At 41.3% G+C, this 19145-nt stretch overlaps 1 protein-coding gene across 1 annotated transcript; it reads left to right on the forward strand.

Moving 5' to 3' along the window:
* Positions 1 to 6143: 6143 nt before the first annotated feature.
* Positions 6144 to 18902, forward strand: LOC112611961 (pregnancy-specific beta-1-glycoprotein 2-like; the record flags this gene model as incomplete). Its single annotated transcript, XM_025365914.1, has 4 exons — positions 6144 to 6192; positions 6858 to 7136; positions 10341 to 10595; positions 18868 to 18902. Coding segments are annotated over exons 1-4 (618 nt in total), but the record flags the coding sequence as incomplete, so codon positions are not given.
* Between the last annotated feature and the right edge of the window lie 243 nt (positions 18903 to 19145).

Here is a 19145-nt window from a genome sequence, read left to right on the forward strand (position 1 = left end):
ATGATCCATAACCTCTTTAGAGACTGGATCTCAGATGCAGAATCCTAGGAGGTCTAGGCCACACCTTTCCCTTGTCCTTCAGAGGCTGACACCCACCTTTCATCCCCCCACTACCTCTTGCCCCTAAAGACAACCCACCTCATGTAAGTTGAAACCCTTTGGCCACTGGAGGGTTTTCAGGGCTCCCTGGTCCTGGACTGTGGAAATGGGGGCACCTGGTCCTTGGGGTCTCTGAAGTCACTGTAGCCCCCACTGTTCACTGCCATGCTGTCTCCTCCTCTCTCTGCTTCTCTGTGTCCCTCATCTTCCTCCCACTTCATTCTAACTGGCAAGCCCTGTCCTGCACAGCTTCTTCCTCCACCCCTAGGCCTTCCCCAGACACTCCCTCTAACTAGGCTGACTTGTATTCCCTTCCTGCTAACACTGTGGAATGGTCCACCTCCCAGGTAATAGGAAAGGTATAGAAATGACCTGGAGTTACCACTCCTGCCAGGCTTCATCTCGAGCCAATGTCCACAAGTCACTAAGAGAATGAGCTTCCACTGTATCTCCACCCAGGGCTCTGTCCCTTTGTGAGGCTGATCTGTGCACAAGACCGTGGGACAGGGATAGGCAGCTCCTCCATCCATTCTTATAATTCCCAGACATGTTTTTCTGGCCTCCCGCACAAACAAAACCAATTAATCCAGATAGTGATTTGTAGTAAAGAAAGATATTAATGACTCCAAGTCTGCCAAATAGGAGGACGGAGGTATATTATTACACAAATCAGCCTCCCTAGTGGATCAGGGGTTAGAGATTGTTTTTTTTTAATTTTAAAATCTTTTTTAAAAAATATACTTTAAGTTCTAGGGTACATGTGCCAACATGCAGGTTTGTTACATATGTGTATATTTGCCATGTTAATATGCTGCACCCATCAACTCATCGTTTACATCAGGTATAACTGTCATTACAACCCGACCCCCAACCCCTCACCATAATAGGCCCCGGTGTGTGATGTTCCCCTTCCCGAGTCCAAGTGATCTCATTGTTCAGTTCCCACCTATGAGTTAGAACACATGGTGTTTGGTTTTCTGTTCTTGTGATAGTTTGCTGAGAATGATGGTTTCCAGCTGCATCCATGTCCCTACAAAGGACACAAACTCATCCTTTTTTATGGCTACATAGTATTCTATGGTGTATATATGCCAAATTTTCTTAATCCAGTCTGTCACTGATGGACATTTGGGTTGATTCCAAGTCTTTGCTATTGTGAATAGTGCCACAATAAGCATACGTGTTCATGTGTCTTTATAGTAGCATGATTTATAATCCTTTGGGTATATACCCAGTAATGGGATGACTGAGTCATATGGTATTTCTAGTTCTAGATCCTTGAGGAATCACCATATTGTTTTCCACAATGGTTAAACTAGTTTACAATCCCACCAACAGTGTAAAAATGTTCCTATTTCTCCACATCCTCTCCAGGACCTGTTGTTTCCTGACTTTTTAATGATTGCCATTCTAACTGGTGTGAGATGGTATCTCATTGTGGTTTTGATTTGCATTTCCCAGATGGCCAGTGATGATGAGCATTTTTTCATGTGTCTGTTGGCTATATGAATGTCTTCTTTTGAGAAGTGTCTGTTCATATCCTTTGCCCAATTTTTGATGGGGCTGTTTGTTTTTTTCTTGTAAATTTGTTTGAGTTCTTTGTAGGTTCTGGATATTAGGTCTTTGTCAGATGAGTAGATTGCAAAAATTTTTCCCATTCTTTAGGTTACCTGTTCACTCTGATGATAGTTTCTCTTGCTGTGCAGAAACTCTTTAGTTTAATTAGATCCCATTTGTCAATTTTGGCTTTTGTTGCCTTTGCTTTTGGTGTTTTAGACATGAAGTCCTTGCCCATGCCTATGTCCTGAATGGTATTACCTAGGTTTTCTTCTAGGGTTTTTATGGTATTAGGTCTAACATTTAAGTCTCTAATCCATCTTGAATTAATTTTTGTATAAGGAGTAAGGAAAGGATCCAGTTTCAGTTTTCTTCTTATGGCTAGCCAATTTTCCCAGCACCATTTATTAAATAGGGAATCCTTTCCCCATTTCTTGTTTTGGTCAGGTTTGTCAAAGTTCAAATGGCTGTAGATCTGTGGTAGTATTTCTGAGGGATCTGTTCTGTTCCATTGCTCTATATCTCTGTTTTGGTACCAGTACCATGATGTTTTGGTTACTGTAGCCTTGTAGTATAGTTTGAAGTCAGGTAGCGTGATGTCTCCAGCTTTGTTCTTTTGACTTAGGATTGTCTTGGCAATGCAGGCTTTTTTTTGGATCCATATGAACTTTAAAGCAGTTTTTTCCAATTCTGTGAAGAAACTCATTGGTAGCTTGATGGGGATGGCATTGAATCTATAAATGACCTTGGGCAGTATGGCCATTTTCACGATGTTGATTCTTCCTATCCATGAGCGTGGTATGTTCTTCCATTTGTTGGTGTCCTCCTTTATTTCACTGAGCAGTGGTTTGTAGTCCTCCTTGAAGAAGTCCTTTATATCCCTTGTAAATTGGATTCCTAGGTATTTTATTCTCTTTGAAGCAATTGTGAATGGAAGTTCATTCATGATTTGGCTCTCTGTTTGTCTGTTACTGGTGTATAAGAATGCTTGTGATTTTTGCACATTAATTTTGTGTCCAGAGACTTTGCTGAAGTTGCTTATCAGCTTAAGGAGATTTTGGGCTGAGATGATGGGGTTTTCTAAATATACAATCATGTGATCTGCAAACAGGGACAATTTGACTTCTTCCTTTCCTAACTGAATACCCTTTATTTCTTTCTCTTGCCTGATTGCCCTAGCCACAACTTCCAACACTATGTTGAATAGGAGTGGGGAGAGAGGACATCCCTGTCTTGTGCCAGTTTTCAAAGGGAATGCTTCCAGTTTTTGCCCATTCAGTATGATATTGGCTGTGGGTTTGTCACAAATAGCTCTTATTATTTTGAGATACGTTCCATCAGTACAGAATTTATTGAGAGTTTTTAGCATGAAGAAACTTTGAATTTTGTCTAAGGCCTTATCTGCATCTATCGAGATAATCATGTGGTTTTTTTCTATGGTTCTGTTTATATGCTGGATTACGTTTATTGATTTGTGTAGGTTGAACCAGCCTTGCATCCCAGGGATGAAGCCCACTTGATCATGGTGGATAAGCTTTTTGATGTACTACTGGATTTGGTTTGCAAGTATTTTATTGAGGATTTTTGCATCAATGTTCATCAGGGATATTGGTCTAAAATTCTCTTTTTTTGTTGTGTCTCTGCCAGGCTTTGGTATCAGGATGATACTGGCCTCATAAAATGAGTCAGGGAGGATTCCCTCTTTCTATTGATTGGAATAGTTTCAGAAGGAATGGTACCAGCTGTCAACATTAGACAGAGATTTTCAAGGATGGTTTCAGAGTCACAGGACTAAAAAATCGGTACTGCTGATTGTTTGGGGATGGAATCATGGGGGCAGAGGGAAATGATCTGTTTTTGCTTCAATTCGCCTCTAGGTGGGGACCACGTGACTGGCTGAGCCATTAGTCATGGGTATGGATGAGGTCAGTGGGTTGCCAGAATGCAAAGAACGAGAAACATCTCAAAAGACCAATCTCAGGTTCTGTAATAGTGATGTTACCTATAGGAGCAATTAGTTACGAATTTTGTAAACTCTGGGCAAATAACATTTGAGCAGTACGGGATTATAGAAACTGTGCCTACGTTTTAGCAGAATTCTCTGCCCTCCTATAATCTTACTCTCATGGTCTTTCACCAGTTTTACAAAGGCAATCCCTGAGCAAAATAAGGATATTAGTGTTATGGAGGAACTATTATCATTGTTTCTTCAAAGTTAAACCATAAACTAAATTCCTCCCATGGTTAGCCTGGCCTATGTCCAGGAATGAGTGAGGACAACCAGCCTGAGACTAGATGCCAGATGGAGTCAGCCATGCTAGTTTGCTGTCACTGTTGTAATCTTTGCACTGACTCACCAGGGTGTCAGAGGCTGGACAGGCTTGTAGTCTCCAAAGCCCATGGGCTGATTTCACGCCTTTCACTCGTAACTCCATCCTCAACCTACTATGGAACTCGCGTTCTCCAGTCACTTTCTAGAGACTTCTGGTTTCCTGTCAGGCATATAAAAAGCTTGTAATTTGTCACTTGGTTAACAGTAAGTAAACAGTTGAACAAACTCAAAAGTCGACAACTCGTTAAAATCCCTCAGAGACGGCCAGGCACAGTGGCTCACGTCTGTAATCCCAACACTTGGGGAGGCTGAGGCGGACGGATCATGAGGTCAGGAGATCGAGACTTTCCTGGCGAACACGGTGAAACCCCATCTCTACTAAAAATACAAACAAATGAGCTAGGCGTGCTGGTGGGTGCCTGTAGTCCCAGCTACACGCGAGGCTGAGGCAGGAGAATAGCGTGAACCCGGGAGGCAGAGCTTGCCGTGAGCCAAGATCGTGCCACTGCACTCCAGCCTGGGCAATAGAGTGAGACTCCACCTGAGAAAAAACAAATGCTGTTAGAGAAATGAAGAATGCTTTTGATGCTTACTAGTAGAATGCACACAGCTGAGGAAAGAATCCCTAGCTTGAGGATGTGTCAATAGAAACTTCCAAAAATGAAACAGGAAAGTTCTAAAAGAGTAGGGGAAAAAATGGAGCAATATATTCAACTTCATATTTATCACTTCATATTGACAATAGCAATTTTTAACTTTTGTAGTTATGGGACAACTACCAAGGCTGTAACATTCACATAATGGGAATACTGCTGGGTTCGGGGACCTGTTGGAGGTGGCCCGCAGGTGCTATCTGATGGTTTTCCTACCTGGGCCACATTGGATTGTTTCCCCATGATGATGCCATTTTCATAAGTTGGGATTCTTCGTGTGGGGGACATATGACCCAATGGCATCTCACTTAGACTCTTCCTAATTCACACAAACTTAAACTCTAGTTGCATTTCCTGAGGTTGAGAGAAAATGAAGACAGCACTTCACATACCTGTTTTGGGCTCCTCCCCATTTTTCCTAACTCTGCACAGAAATTAGAAACAGGGAGTTCTTTCTATATTTACTAACATAACAAACATCACTTCTTTTAATTCAGCATCATTCCTCCCTTTATGTAATTGACACACTGACCAGTTCTGTCCTTTTAATGGGATTATTTCTACTCAAGGACTTGCTAATTTCAAATCACCTTTGACATCTTTCTTTGAGCATAATGTGATTCTGCTGAATTCACCCCACACCTAAACCTTAATTGGGTATCAAGAGAAATAGTACTACCAGCAATTCATCGTAGATATTTGGACCATCAGTAAACATTTCCACTTAGGACAACATTTTAATGTTTCCCTCAATTTTTGTTTTGTTTTGTTTTCTTACTAGAGTCACATCATAACGTGAGGTCTAAAACTTGACAAATTTTTATGGGAAAATTACAATATTACAAATTGAGCATCCCAAATCCAGAAATCCAAAATCTGAAATGCACCAAAATCCAACACTTCTGACCACTGATGTGGTGCTAAAAAGAAGTGCTCACTGTAGCATTTTGGATTTAAAATTTTTCAGATTTGGGATGCTAACCCAGTACATCTACTGCAAATATTCCAAAATAAAAAAAGTTAGAACTCCAAAACACCTAGTTTTAAGCTTTCTGCAAAAGGAACACTTTATCTGTATGAACTATAGGTATGAAGATCTACAGGAGATCTCTGGAACCTCCTCATCCTGCATAACTGAAAGCGCACACCCACGGAACAATGCCCTATTCCCCTCACTCCAGCTCCTGGAAACTACTGTTCTACTCTCTGATTCACTCTGGAATCCACTGAGATGAGGTACATAGAGTAGTCAAACTCACAGAATCAGAGAGTAGAATGTCTAATGAGAGAAAGTATCTGCAAGACTTCTTCCCAAATATTGGTCTAATAGCCACCAAACACAAGTGCTCCATGATGGCCAGACTTCCATCAGTTCATGCTTGCCCTTTCCACCAGTCAGTTCTACATTTGCAAACATCCCCATGTATTTCTAGAAAGATCCACATGGTCCTCACCTGCCCTCTACAGGGGGAAGGGAATATCATGGACACAGGACAGGGAACATGGTCTTGGTCCAAAACTGTCAGCTCTTGCCTGTCCCCTTCACTCTTTGTAGGTCATTCCTTGGACTCTGCTCTATCTTTAGAGGTCACTGGCTCAAGTCAGTCACTATGAGACAGCTGGGAAAACTGCCCCACCTTGTAGCTCCACTCCCTGATGACTGAATTGACCTCCAGGCTTGACTCTGGTCTCCCCTGTGTTATTTTTGCTGAAGTACCCAGTCCCAGGCCAGTGTTCCCACTACCCAAAGGGTTTAAGGACAATGGGAAGTTCCATCATCCATCTCTAGAATGCCCTTGGAAAGGGAAGCTGCCGAGAAAACATACCTTGAGAGCAAAGTAAGACTGAAACTAAGGAGATTCTAGCACTGCATGCTCCAAGTGAGGATCACAATGTGGGCCAGGCAGGGAGTTGCAGAAGGAAGGACTCAGAGGGGCACCAGGGGCTCTGACTGCTGGATCCATGTTTTTCCATTACGCAATGCTGCTGCTCAATTCACACTTGAGAACGTCTGTGCTTCTCCCACATACAGAAGGCAGCCTCACAATCTCTGAGTCCTCAGATTGCCATGCATCTGTCTTGTAACACACACACCTGCCATGGATTTTTAAGGACTTGGGTGGGCTGAAGTGGGAAATGCCATCTCTGATTGAAAAATGTCTTTAGAGGAATCAAAGGTGCCACACAGGGCAATCTTCTCTCTGTTATCTGCACAGTGGAGACTCCCAAGCCCTACATCTCCAGCAGCAACTTAAACCCCAGGGAGTGCACAGAGACTGTGATCTTATCCTGTGATCCTGACACTCAGGATGTAAGCTACCTGTGGTGGATAAATGGTCAGAACCTCCCTATCAGTCACAAGTTGCAGCTGTCCGAAAACAACAGGACCCTCAGTCTATTTGGTGTCACAAAGGATACTGCAGGACCCTATGAATGTGAAATGAAGAACCCAGGGAGTTCCAGCCACAGTGACCCAGTCACCTTGAATGTCCTCTGTAAGTATCTTCTGTTCCTCTGTGAGCCAGGCTGCCATCCCAAATACACATGGCCAGAGGCCAGACTTCTCAGTCCCTCTCAGGTGCAACTATAGAGACCCTTATCCGTGGATATCAAAGCTGGCCACGAGTCCTAACAGTAGGCTTAGGCTTGATCAACAATGAGAGAGTAGAGGCTGATACTCTCATGGGAGACTCAGGGTCCACAGCTTATGATGGGAGAAGTAGGTGAATGTCTCAGGCTCCAGATCAGTGAACACACCAGGGATTTGGCTGGGACTTCAGTGTTGTGACTTAGCTCACAGGATCACTGTGGCCCTTCCACAGACCAGGATTTTCCCTTCCCTCTGACAACATCAGCTACGACTTTATTTTCTTTGCTCCAGATGGCCTGGACGCTCCCACCATTTCTTCTTCATATCCCTATTACCATCCAGGGGAAGTCCCCAAGCTCTCCTGCCTCACAGACTCTCACCCACTGGCAGAGCATTCTTGGCTGATTCATAGGAAGGTCCAGCAATCAGCACAAGTGTTCTTTATCCTCCAAATCACTAAAACATATAGAGGGGTCTATGTCTGTTTCATCCATAACTCAGTCACTGGTGGAACAAATCTCATAATCAAGAGGATCATAGTCCCTGGTAAGTGGATCCCTGGAGCATTGGCAATATGTTTTCCAGTGAAGTCTATCTGGCTGTCAGAGAAGAGCCACCTGCCCTCTGCAAAGGGAGAGGGAAAATCAAAAACCCAGGACAGGGAATATGTTTCTGCTCGAAAAGCACCAGCTTTTGCCTGTGCCCTTCACTCTTTCTAGATCATTCTTTAGACTATACAGTAACAATGAACAATGTGAAAGGAAATTCAGGAAAGAATTTCCATTGTCATTAACATCAGAAGGAGTAAAATATTTTGGAATAATTTTAACCAAAAAGGTCTAAGGTTTATACCGTGAAAACTACAAAACTTTACTGAATGAAATTAAAGACGACATCAATATGTGGGAAGACATTTCATTTTCATGGATTGGAAAAATCAACATTGTTAGGATGACAATACTACCCAAATTGAGCTGCAGATTCAACGCAACCCCTACCAGAATCCCAGTAACATTTTTTTTGCAGAATTACAAAAATCTGTCCTAAATCTGACCTGACAGGCTCTTATTGATGACTGCCACAACAGAGGCCCTGAGAAAAAGATGCAAACATGGAAAGGTGGAAAGTGTTGATGACATAGAAAATAGCAATCATTATTTCTCACATCCCAAAGCCTTCAAAAACATACAAGTGCAGCATGGTCAGTATGGAATTGACCAAGAACTAATCACCAAGCTGGAAACGTGGTGAGAAAAAAAAGGGCAAGAATGTATTTAGCCTGTCACCACCCACTTTTGCTGACTAATCTGATGCTGAAAAGAAATGCTCACTGGAGCATTTTAGATTTTGAATCTTTCAGATGTGGGATGCTACACCAGTAAGTATGTGACAAATATTTCGAATCAAAAAATGTGAGAAATCCAAAACACTTTTTGTCCTAAGTCTTATGCATAAGAAACATAGAACCTCCACATCTGGCATAACTGAAACTGCACACACATGAACAACTTCTGATTCTCCCCACTCCCAGCTCCTGGCAACCAGCAGTCTCTACTCAGATTCACTCTGGAATCCACTTACATGATGTCCTTAGAGTAGTCAAACCCATGGAATCAGAGAGTAGAGTGTCCAATGAAAGAAAATATTTGCAAAATTTCTCCCCAAATTTGTCTGATATGCATCAAACATGTATGGTCCAGGAGGACCAGATTTCCAGCAGTTAATTTCCACCCTTTCCACCAGTCCATTCTGCATTTGCAAATGTCCACATGTATTTCTGGAAAGATCCATTTAGTCCTCACCTGCCCTCTGCAGAAGGAGAGGAAACTTAAAGAACCCAGAACAGGGAACATGGTTCTGCTCCAAAATCACCAGCTCTTGTCTGTCCCCTTCACTCTTTCTGCATCATTCCTTGCACTCTGCTCTATCTTTGGAGGCCACTGGCTCAAGTAAGTCATCATGAAACACCTGCAGAAAACTACCCCACTTTGTGCCTCCACGGCCTGATGACTGAACTGACCTCCAGGCTTGACTCTGGTCTCCCCTGTCTTATTTCTGCTGAAACATCCAGTCCCAGGCCAGGCTGCTCAATATCTTCAGGGTTTCAGGACAATGGGAAGTCCCATTATTACTCATCTCTAGAATGTCCTTGGAAATGGAAGCTGCAGAGAAATCACATCTAGGGGGGCAAAGTAGGATGGAATTTGGAAGGGGCCCAGCAGTTGCACATTCCAGGTAAGGAATCCAAGGTGAGCCAGCCAGTCAGTTCATTAGAGAGGGACTGGGAGGGGTACCAGGGGCTGTGACTCCCACTCACATGTCTGTCCATGACCCAACACTGCTGCTCAATTCACAGTTGAGAAAGTCTGTGCTTCCCTAAGACAGAGCAGGCGGCCTCACAGTCTTTGAGCCCTTAGATCATCATGCATCTGTCTTGTGACACACGCACCAGTTATTGGTTTTTAAGGACTCGGGTGGGCTGAGGGGAGAGAGATGCCAACTCTGATTGAAGGATGCCTGTGGAGGAATCAAAGGTACCATACAGGACAATCTTCTCTCTGTTATCCACACAGTCCCAGGCTAAAGCAACCCGGTGAAAACAGGATCCTCATTCTAGCCAATGTCACAAGAAATGACACAGGCCCCTATGAATGTGAAATATGGGGCCAAGTTGGTAGCACCCCCAGTGACCCAGTCACGCTGGATGTCCTTTGTATCTTTGGTTCTTCTGTGGACCAGGTCACCCACTAAAATCCAAACGAACACAGGCCAGGCATCTCAGTCTCTCTCAGGTCCAAGTACAGACACTTTTTTTTCTGGACACCAGAGCTGGCCACGACTCCCTGCCCTGGGAAATTCTGGGTATGCACAGCCTTAAACAAAAATATAAGGGGAGGAGATGCTCTTGTCATGGGAGACTTGGAGTCTACAGCCTGTGATGGGAGAAACAGGAGAATACCTCAAGCTTAGGCCCAGTGAACACAGGAGCAGTTTGGCTGGGCCTTGAGGGTGTGTCTTGGCTCAGAGGGACAGTGTGTCCCTTTAAGAGACCAGGAACATCCCCTTCCTTCAGATGACATCACCTGTGACTTTATTCTCTTTACTCCAGATGGTCCACACATCCCCAGCATTTTCTCTCCATTCCCCTATTACCGTTCAGGAGAAAACCTCTACTTGTACTGCTTCGCGGACTCTAACCCACCGGCAGAGTATTCTTGGACGATTAATGGGAAGTTTCTGCAATCAGGGCAAGACCTTTTTATCCGCGAAATTACTACAAATCATAGTGGAATCTATGGTTGCTCCGCTCGTAACTCAGCCACTGGCAGCGAAAGTTCCGCATCCAAGATGATCAAAGTCTCTGGTAAGTGGATCCTGCATCACTGGCAATAGGGTCTTAGATGGAGTCTACCTGCCTTTCAGAGAAGACCCAGGAAAACATTTTAATTCCCAGCCTGTGTCCCATTGGCAGAAGCAAATCCTAAATTCTCCTCCTGAACCCTCTCAATTTGTGTCCACGGACTCTCTTCTCCTTGTTTTCCTGTTTTCTCGTGGCTGACTTTGCGTCCAGACTGAGAAATGTAGGGAGGGGGCTTTGTCAGTCCTGAGCCCTATGTGGTGGAAGCAGCTTCACAGAGGGACAAGAAGGAGAGTCCTCAAGGTCAAGTTGCTTCTTGCTGTCACCAATACATCCCTTTCTGCCACGTCTTTTTTTTCCCTACTGCATGACCTACAAGGAGCATCCGAGGCTTTGAAACAAGCTCACATTTTTCCCCCAAATGAGAGTAGGAAACCCCTTGGATGAGAGAGGAGCAGCTCAGACTGCTCCCTAATCTGCTCCAGGCTTCTCCGGTGACTGGCCCTGCCTGACTCCACCTGCTGTGGGACCAGCATGTGTGGAGAAAGAGCCCTGGTGGCCTGCCCTGAATTCGGCTAAATCAAACTGCCAGTTGATATGAAGGCTAGGCTGCAGGGAAATTAAAAGAAAGGGAGCCTCGGGGCAGACTCTTGAGCTGTGTCCTGGCTCTGAAGTCACCGGCTGTATGAGGCTGTGGGCACAGCACGTGGCACACAGCACAGAGGACAGTGAGTGATGCACACTTGGAGAAATAGGGAGATTCACCTCTGGGGCTCTGCATGGCAGGAAAGGGGCAATGCCAAAAAGTGTGTATTTATAGAGTGTAAGACTACCAGGACACTTTATATATATCCAATATAAGGTTTATCATTAACTATTTCTAAGTGTGCCATTTAGTGTTGTGTAACCATCACACTATCCATTTCCAGAACTTTTTCCTTTTACCATATTAAACCTCTGTACCCAATAAACAGTAACTCTCACTCCTTCTCACTGTAACCCTTAGCACCCACCATTCTACTTTCTGTCTCTATGTAACTGGCTATTCTATCTTTTATAAATGGAATTATAGAATAATTATCCTTTCATGTCTGGCTTAATTCAGTGAGCATAATGTCTTCAAGGTTCATCCACTTTGCACGATGTATTGGAATTTTATTCCTTGTTAAGGTTGAATAACATTTCGATGTATAGATATACCCCATTTCCCTACCCACTTATCATTCAATGGACTTTTCCACTGTTTCCATTTTTGGCTATTGTGTGTAATGCTTCGCTGAACGTTAATGTGCAAATATTTGTTAAAATTTCTTTCAATTCTATAGGCAGTATGTCCAGAAGTGGAATTGCTGGGTCGAATGGTAATTTATTGTTTAAATTTTTGAGAAACAGCCACACCACTTTTTACAGTGGCTATAACATTTCCCATTCCCATCAGCAATGCACTAGAGCTCCAATTTTTCCGTCTATTTGAAAACACTTGCTTTGTGTTGCTGTCATTGTTGTTATCAAAGCCATCCTAAAGTGTGTGAGGTGGTGTCACATTGTGGTTTTCATTTGCATATCTCTAAGTATTCGTGATGCTGAGGAGCTTTGCATAGGCTTATTGGATATTTGTATATCTTCCTTGGAGAAAACTCTATTTTAATCCTTGGTTCATTTTGTAATTGTGTTTTTGGGTGTTTGCTGTTGTTAACTTGTAGTTTTTTGTGTATTCTGGAAATTAATTTCTTATCACACTTATAATTTGCAAATATTTTTCTCGTTTCCTGGGTTGCCTTCTGACTTTCTTGATAATGTTCTTCGATATGCAAAAGGTTTTGATTTTTATGAAGTCCAATTTATCCATTTTATTTGTTGCCTATGCTTTTGTTGTTACAACCAAGAAATCATTGTGAAATGCAATATCATGAAGTTTTTATCCTATATTTTCTTCTAAGAGTTGTATAGATTTTGCTCTTACATTTAGATCTTTGATCTATTGTGGGTTAATTTTTGTATATGATGTTATGTAAAGGTTCCACTCTTTCTCGCCCTTGGATATCCAGCTTTTCCAATATCATTTGGTGAGAACACTGTCCTTTCCGCCGTTGAACGATCTTGGCACACTCGATGTAAATCATTTGGCCATATATGCAAGTATTTCTTTCTGGAGTCTCTGTTCCATTTCATTAATTTCTATGTCCTCCTTTATGCCAGTACCACACTGTATTGGTTACAGGGGCTTTGTAGTAAATGCTGAAATCAGGAAGTGTGAGTCCTCCAGCTTCATTCTTCCTCTTCAAATTTGTTTGTCTATTTACGGTCATGATTTTCAATATAAATTTTAGGACGGATTTTTCTTTTACTGCAAAAATGTCACTGAGATTCTGAGAGCAATTATATTGAATCTGCAGCTCACTTTGGGTTTCATTGTCCTCCTGACAACAGTGAGTCTTCTAATTCACGAAAATAAAATGTCTTTCATTTTATTGATGTCATCATTAAGCAATATTTTATGGATTTCAAGTATAATTACTTCACGTCTTTGGTTAAACTTATTCCTAAATATTTTATTCTTTTTGATATTAATACAAATTAAAATTTTTTTCTTAATTTCCCTTCGGATTGTCCATGGTTAGTGTATTGAAATATGACTGATGTTTGAATGTTGATTTTGTATTGTGGAACATTACTGAATTCATTCATCAATTCTTACAGGTTTGTTCCATCTTTAGGATTTTCTAGATATAAGTTCAAGTTATCTGCGAACAGAAATAATTTTACTCCTTTCTTCCAATTTGAATGTCTTTTTTAATATTCTTGCCTAATTTTTCCGACTACACCTTTCAATACTACATTGAATAGAAGTGTCCAAAGCAGCATCCTTGTCTTGTTCCTGCTCATATAGGGAAAGCTTTCAGTCTTTCTCCATTGAGTATGATGTTAGCATTGGGATTTTCACATATTGCCTTTATGTTGAGGTGGTTTCCTTCCATTCTTAGAATGTTTTTATTATGAAAAAATATTGAATTTCATCAAATGCTTTTATTGATTCAATCTTATTACTGCTTATAGTTCTATTCATATTTTTGTGTTTTTCTAGGAATTTGTCTATTCCATCTAGGTTATACAATTTATTAGCATACAATTATTTACAGTAATTTCATAATCATTATTTTATTAGAATTGGTAGTAATCATTTCATTTTCTGTTTTTTTTTTCTTTTTTCTTTTGTTAGAGAGACAGCCGCTCCCTCTGTAGGCCAGCCCAGGCTGAAATACAGTGGTGTGAATATGCCTCACTGCAGCCTCAACCTCCTGGGCTGAAGAAATTCTCCTTCTTCAGCCCCCCAAGATACTAGGACTACAGATGCATGCCACCATGCCCAGCTAATTGGTTTTAAATTTTTTTTGTAGAGACAGGGTCTCCTGAGGTTACCTATGCTGGTCCAAACACCTGGCCTCAAGAAATCCTCCCATTGTGACTTTCCAAAGTGCTAGGATTAAAATATGACCCACCATGCTTGGACTCCATTTTCATTTCTGATTTTAGTAATTTTAATCTTCTCTCTTTTTTTCTTAGTCTAGTTAATGGTCGTCAATTTTGTTGATTTTATTTTGAAGAATCAACTTTGGTTTCATTAACTTACTGTATTCTTTTTCCATTCTCCATTTTATTTTTATCCACTCTAATCCGTATTGTGTCCTTCAATCACTGTGCTTGGGTTTAGTTTGTTCTTCTTTCATATCCTGAAGCATGAGAGAGCTTGCTTCATACCATTCTTTTAAAGGTTTATTGCAGTCAATGAAACAAGATGCCACACACAGATGAACCAATGTCAGCTGCTATATTACTACTGTCATCATTAGCCTTGAGGTCAAATAGTCCCAGAATGAAATCTCAGATCCTCCTATTAGTAGCCATATGACACCAGGAAAGTTTTTACACTACTCTAAGCTTCTGTCTTTTCATCGGCAATGTGGAAATAATATGTAACTAACAGGGTTACTGTGTGAAATAAATGAGGTACAGGTAAAGTATTTAGCACAGGGCCTGGCACATAACATGTGCCCCTCAACAGTACCTATTTCCATATATATATATAGAAAAAGAGGTAACACATAAAACAGTAGGACATGGTTACTGACTACTTGTGGGAGAGAAAGGAAAAAATCTAAGTGTAAAGAATCAATCCTGATTTTTTTTTTTTTTTTTACCAACTGAGATGTATCCAGGATAGGACTAGAGAAATAAGATAAATTATCAGGGAAGACACCTGTGAGGGAATGTGGGGCAGGCATGAAGGTAGTGTGGGAGAACCCACAGACCACTATGCAAAGCTGACTCCTGTGAAAAAGAAAGGGAAAGAAATTTTAGGTATCAATGCAGTTCTTAAGAGAGTTTTTGCAAGGCTGATGGAGAATCCTCCAACCAGTCACCCATTAGAGTTAAAGAGAGCCTCAGAGAACTAGGTTTGCTTTCATGCCCTTGCTGGGAGCCTGTGGGAAGGAAGCTTTCTGTGCAAAGGAGGTGGTGAATTTGAAATGCACTGACCTGGGCCTTCTGTCAATCAGTTCCCTGCCATGGAGACCTGGCAGGGTCTCATTCATGGCTGCCACCACAGAGACACTTAGAAAAAGATGCAACCATGAAATGTTGTAAAGGTGGATAGTTCTGACATAGAAAATAGCGATCAGCCTTTCACACATGCGAAAGCTTTCTGAAATATCTGAGTGTAGTAGAGAATTGACAGAGGACTGATAAAAAACCTAGAAACATGGTGAGAGAGGAAAGAAACTAAAGGAATATAATAATCTCCCATCAACTTTCCAACAGAAATAATGCATTCCTTGAAGAAACAATTAGACTACCTCATGTTACATGCTGGTTCCTGAGGTTCCCCCCTGTAAAGTAACATCATCTCCATTCCTTCTATTCTTTTCTTTCCATGACAGCTTCTTTAGGAAGAGGACATTTATCCTGGCATTAATCCGACATGGCAGCCGTGATGTCATTTCTGTATTTCAGGAAGTCTGGCAGGTATGATGGCCTTTTCTCTTGTACCGTTTCCTGCAGGGCTGACTGCCATGCTTGGGAGAGGGAAAAGACTTATTGGCCTGTATCTGGGACTGGATCTCCTCCTCCTTCCACTAAACTCCTGCTTCTCAGCAGTAATTCCTGCAGTTCCCTTTCTCCCTGGCCTTCGTGCTCCCTCTACCCCAATGTCTTTTAGACATAATTGTCTCCAGCTTCCGCTGGTTTGTTTCTCGGATTCAAATGAGAAACACAATTTCACATTGTGAAACCCTCTTCATTATTTTTCACATCTCTCAATAGTGTAATTCTCTCCATTCCCATAAAGACCAACCACTTCTCAAAGTGTTGCTTGACTTCTTGTCTCCAGACTTTGAAACCTTCCTTGCATAGGACTGCCTCACTACCTTTCTAAAATCTAGTTAATTCACTTAATCAAGAAACTCCAGGGGTCTACACTAGCCTATTTGGTAAGTTCACATTTCTTCTATTTACTAATCCTTCTCACTCCCTTTACCTCTACTTCCTAGTATAATTCCTCCATCCTAATTAGAACTGTCTTCCTACACATCCCTGCCCCTTCACCCATATAGACATAAAATTCTTAGTTCCAATGCTACGCCTAAAAACAGGGTGAACTCCCCTCCACCATCTGCACTACAGACTTAACCACTCCCTTCATCACAAGCAACCTCTGACCTCGTGGAGGAAAAGGACTTTAGGATTAGCCTGTGAACCTGAGACTCAGAACAAAACCTATGTGTGCTTGAGACCTTTTCCTGATGACTAATTCACTTGTTCAAAAAGGGTACAGAAATGAAGAAGGCAAGGTCCCTACCCCAGGGAACATAAAGCATAAGACAGGAAATGAGATCTGAAATTCATCATGATACCAAAATAGAAAAAAGGTGAAGGCCACAAGAAATCAGAGAAATCTGATGGGAAATATAGCTACACTTTGGAATCACTGGAAAACATTTTTAAAAGTGGATGCTCAAGCCCCACCCATGAGTTCCAGTTTAAAGGTCTGGAGAGGGACCCAGCCATTGATAATTTTTAAGTCTTCCCTGACACTACTAACATGTAATGAGGATGGAGAATTCTTGTTGTAATAGGTAGAACTTACAACTAAGTCAATGATTTTGAAGTAGAAGTACTGAAATTACCTAAGGACCTTTTTGAACATATATAACACTATACTTTTTTGGCCCTAATTATTAATGGGCTACACCAAGAACTCAGTAATCCAGTTGGGAAACTGAAGCTGAATGGAAAAGCCACCTTATTTTATATGCTAAAATATATATAAAGCATTTTCAAATAAGTGATAAGTGTTGCTAAACCTTCTCTAAATAACATTTATGGGAATGTTAATAATATGAGTATTCTAGGCTGGGTGCAGTGGCTTATGCCTGTAATCCCAGCACTTTGGGAGGCCGAGGCGGGCAGATCATGAGGTCAGGAGATCGAGACCATCCTGGCTAACATGGTGAAACCCCGTCTCTACTAAAAACACAAAAACAAAATTTGCCAGGTGTGGTGGGAGGCATCTGTAGTCCCAACTACTCCAGAGTCTGAGGCAGGAGAATGGCGTGAACCCGGAGGTGGAGTTTGCAGTGAACAGAGATCCTGCCACTGCACTCCTGCCTGGGTGTCAGGGCGAGACTCCATCCCAAAAAAATAAAAATTAAAATTAAAAAATTAAAAAAATTAGTATTCTAACTGGTGTGAGATGGTATCTCAATGTGGTTTTGATTTGCATTTCTCTGATGGCCACTGATGATGAGCATTTTTTCATGTGTCTGTTGGTTGTATGAATGTCTTCTTTTGAGAAATGTCCATTCATATCCTTTGCCCACTTTTTGATGGGGTTGTTTGTTTTTTTCTTGTAAATTTGTTTGAGTTCTTTGTAGGTTCTGGATATTAGCCCTTTGTCAGATGAGTAGATTGCAAAAATTTTCTCCCATTGTGTAGGTTGCCTGTTCACTCTGATAGAATGGCGATCATTAAAAAGTCAGGAAACAACAGGTGCTGGACAGGATGTGGAGAAATAGGAACACTTTTACACTGTTGGTGGGATTGTAAACTAGTTCAACCATTATGGAAAACAGTATGGCGATTCCTCAAGGATCTAGAACTAGATGTACCATATGACCCAGCCATCCCATTACTGGGTATATACCCAAAGGTTTATAAATCATGCTGCTATAAAGACACATGCACACGCATGTTTATTGCGGCACTATTCACAATAGCAAAGACTTGGAATCAACCCAAATGTCCATCAGTGACAGACTGGATTAAGAAAATGTGGCACATATACACCATGGAATACTATGTAGCCATAAAAAAGGATGAGTTTGTGTCCTTTGCAGGGACATGGATGCAGCTGGAAACCATCATTCTTAGCAAAGTATCACAAGAACAGAAAACCAAACACCGCATGTTCTCACTCATAGGTGGGAACTGAACAATGAGATCACTTGGACTCGCGAAGAGGAACATCACACACCGGGGCCTATCATGGGGAGGGGGGAGGGGGGAGGGATTGCATTGGGAGTTATACCTGATGTAAATGACGAGTTGATGGGTGCTGACGAGTTGATGGGTGCAGCACAGCAACATGGCACAAGTATACATATGTAACAAACCTGCATGTTATGCACATGTACCCTTGAACTTAAAGTATAATAATAATAAAAAACAAAAAACAAAACAAAAAAAAGGTTTTGCACACACAAAAAAATTAGTATTCTAAAAACCATATGAAATTTCTGGAAATAGAATATTTTATCAGTCATAGTGTCATATGCCACAGAAGTAACTAGGTTTCTATGTGAACTGTGTCTTTACCATAATCAAACTAATAAAAACCTCATTAGATTTTTAACCATAGTCATTTAAAATCTCTGTCATTCCCAGACAGTTGCTTTGATTCTTCCTTGAAGTATTTATAATCAACTACAGTCCAAAATTGCTTTTTCTTTGAGGAGATATATGGAAAAGACTCTGACAGTGACTCTTGAATGCAAGTTTCTGATAACTTCAAGATCATACCACTGGACTCTCTGAGAACTTTCAAAATTTTAATGAACAGGCTGATACCTTCATGAAATTCAAGACAAAGAGGAAAAAAAATCAGTTATGTTGGACTTAATAATCAAAAAGATAATGTTCTCATAATTTTTATTTGAAAATGTGTTGATTCTTTGAATGTTTTATTCTCCAGATTTATGAACTTTCTCTTTTAAGCTCTTTATACCTTACAGCAATTTGATAAAGTATACTTCTGTAAACAAAAGTCAAAACATTTGCTTTTGTTCCCAATCTGAGTGCCTCAGAATTGGGAAACTATTTGTGAGTATTCATATGCTTATGGTAATAAAGTTATTTGCACAAGTTCAGTAAGAATCTACTCTCTTTATAACATGACACATTTGAAAACATTGGTTATGTTACTAAGGCTTTGACTGGGATGTTCTATTTGAGAATATACATAGAATAAACCCATAGGGAATGCAGGCAAAGTCTGAAGTTGGC

Source organism: Theropithecus gelada, chromosome 19 (genome assembly GCF_003255815.1).
Source record: "Theropithecus gelada isolate Dixy chromosome 19, Tgel_1.0, whole genome shotgun sequence".
Classification (NCBI taxonomy): domain Eukaryota; kingdom Metazoa; phylum Chordata; class Mammalia; order Primates; family Cercopithecidae; genus Theropithecus; species Theropithecus gelada.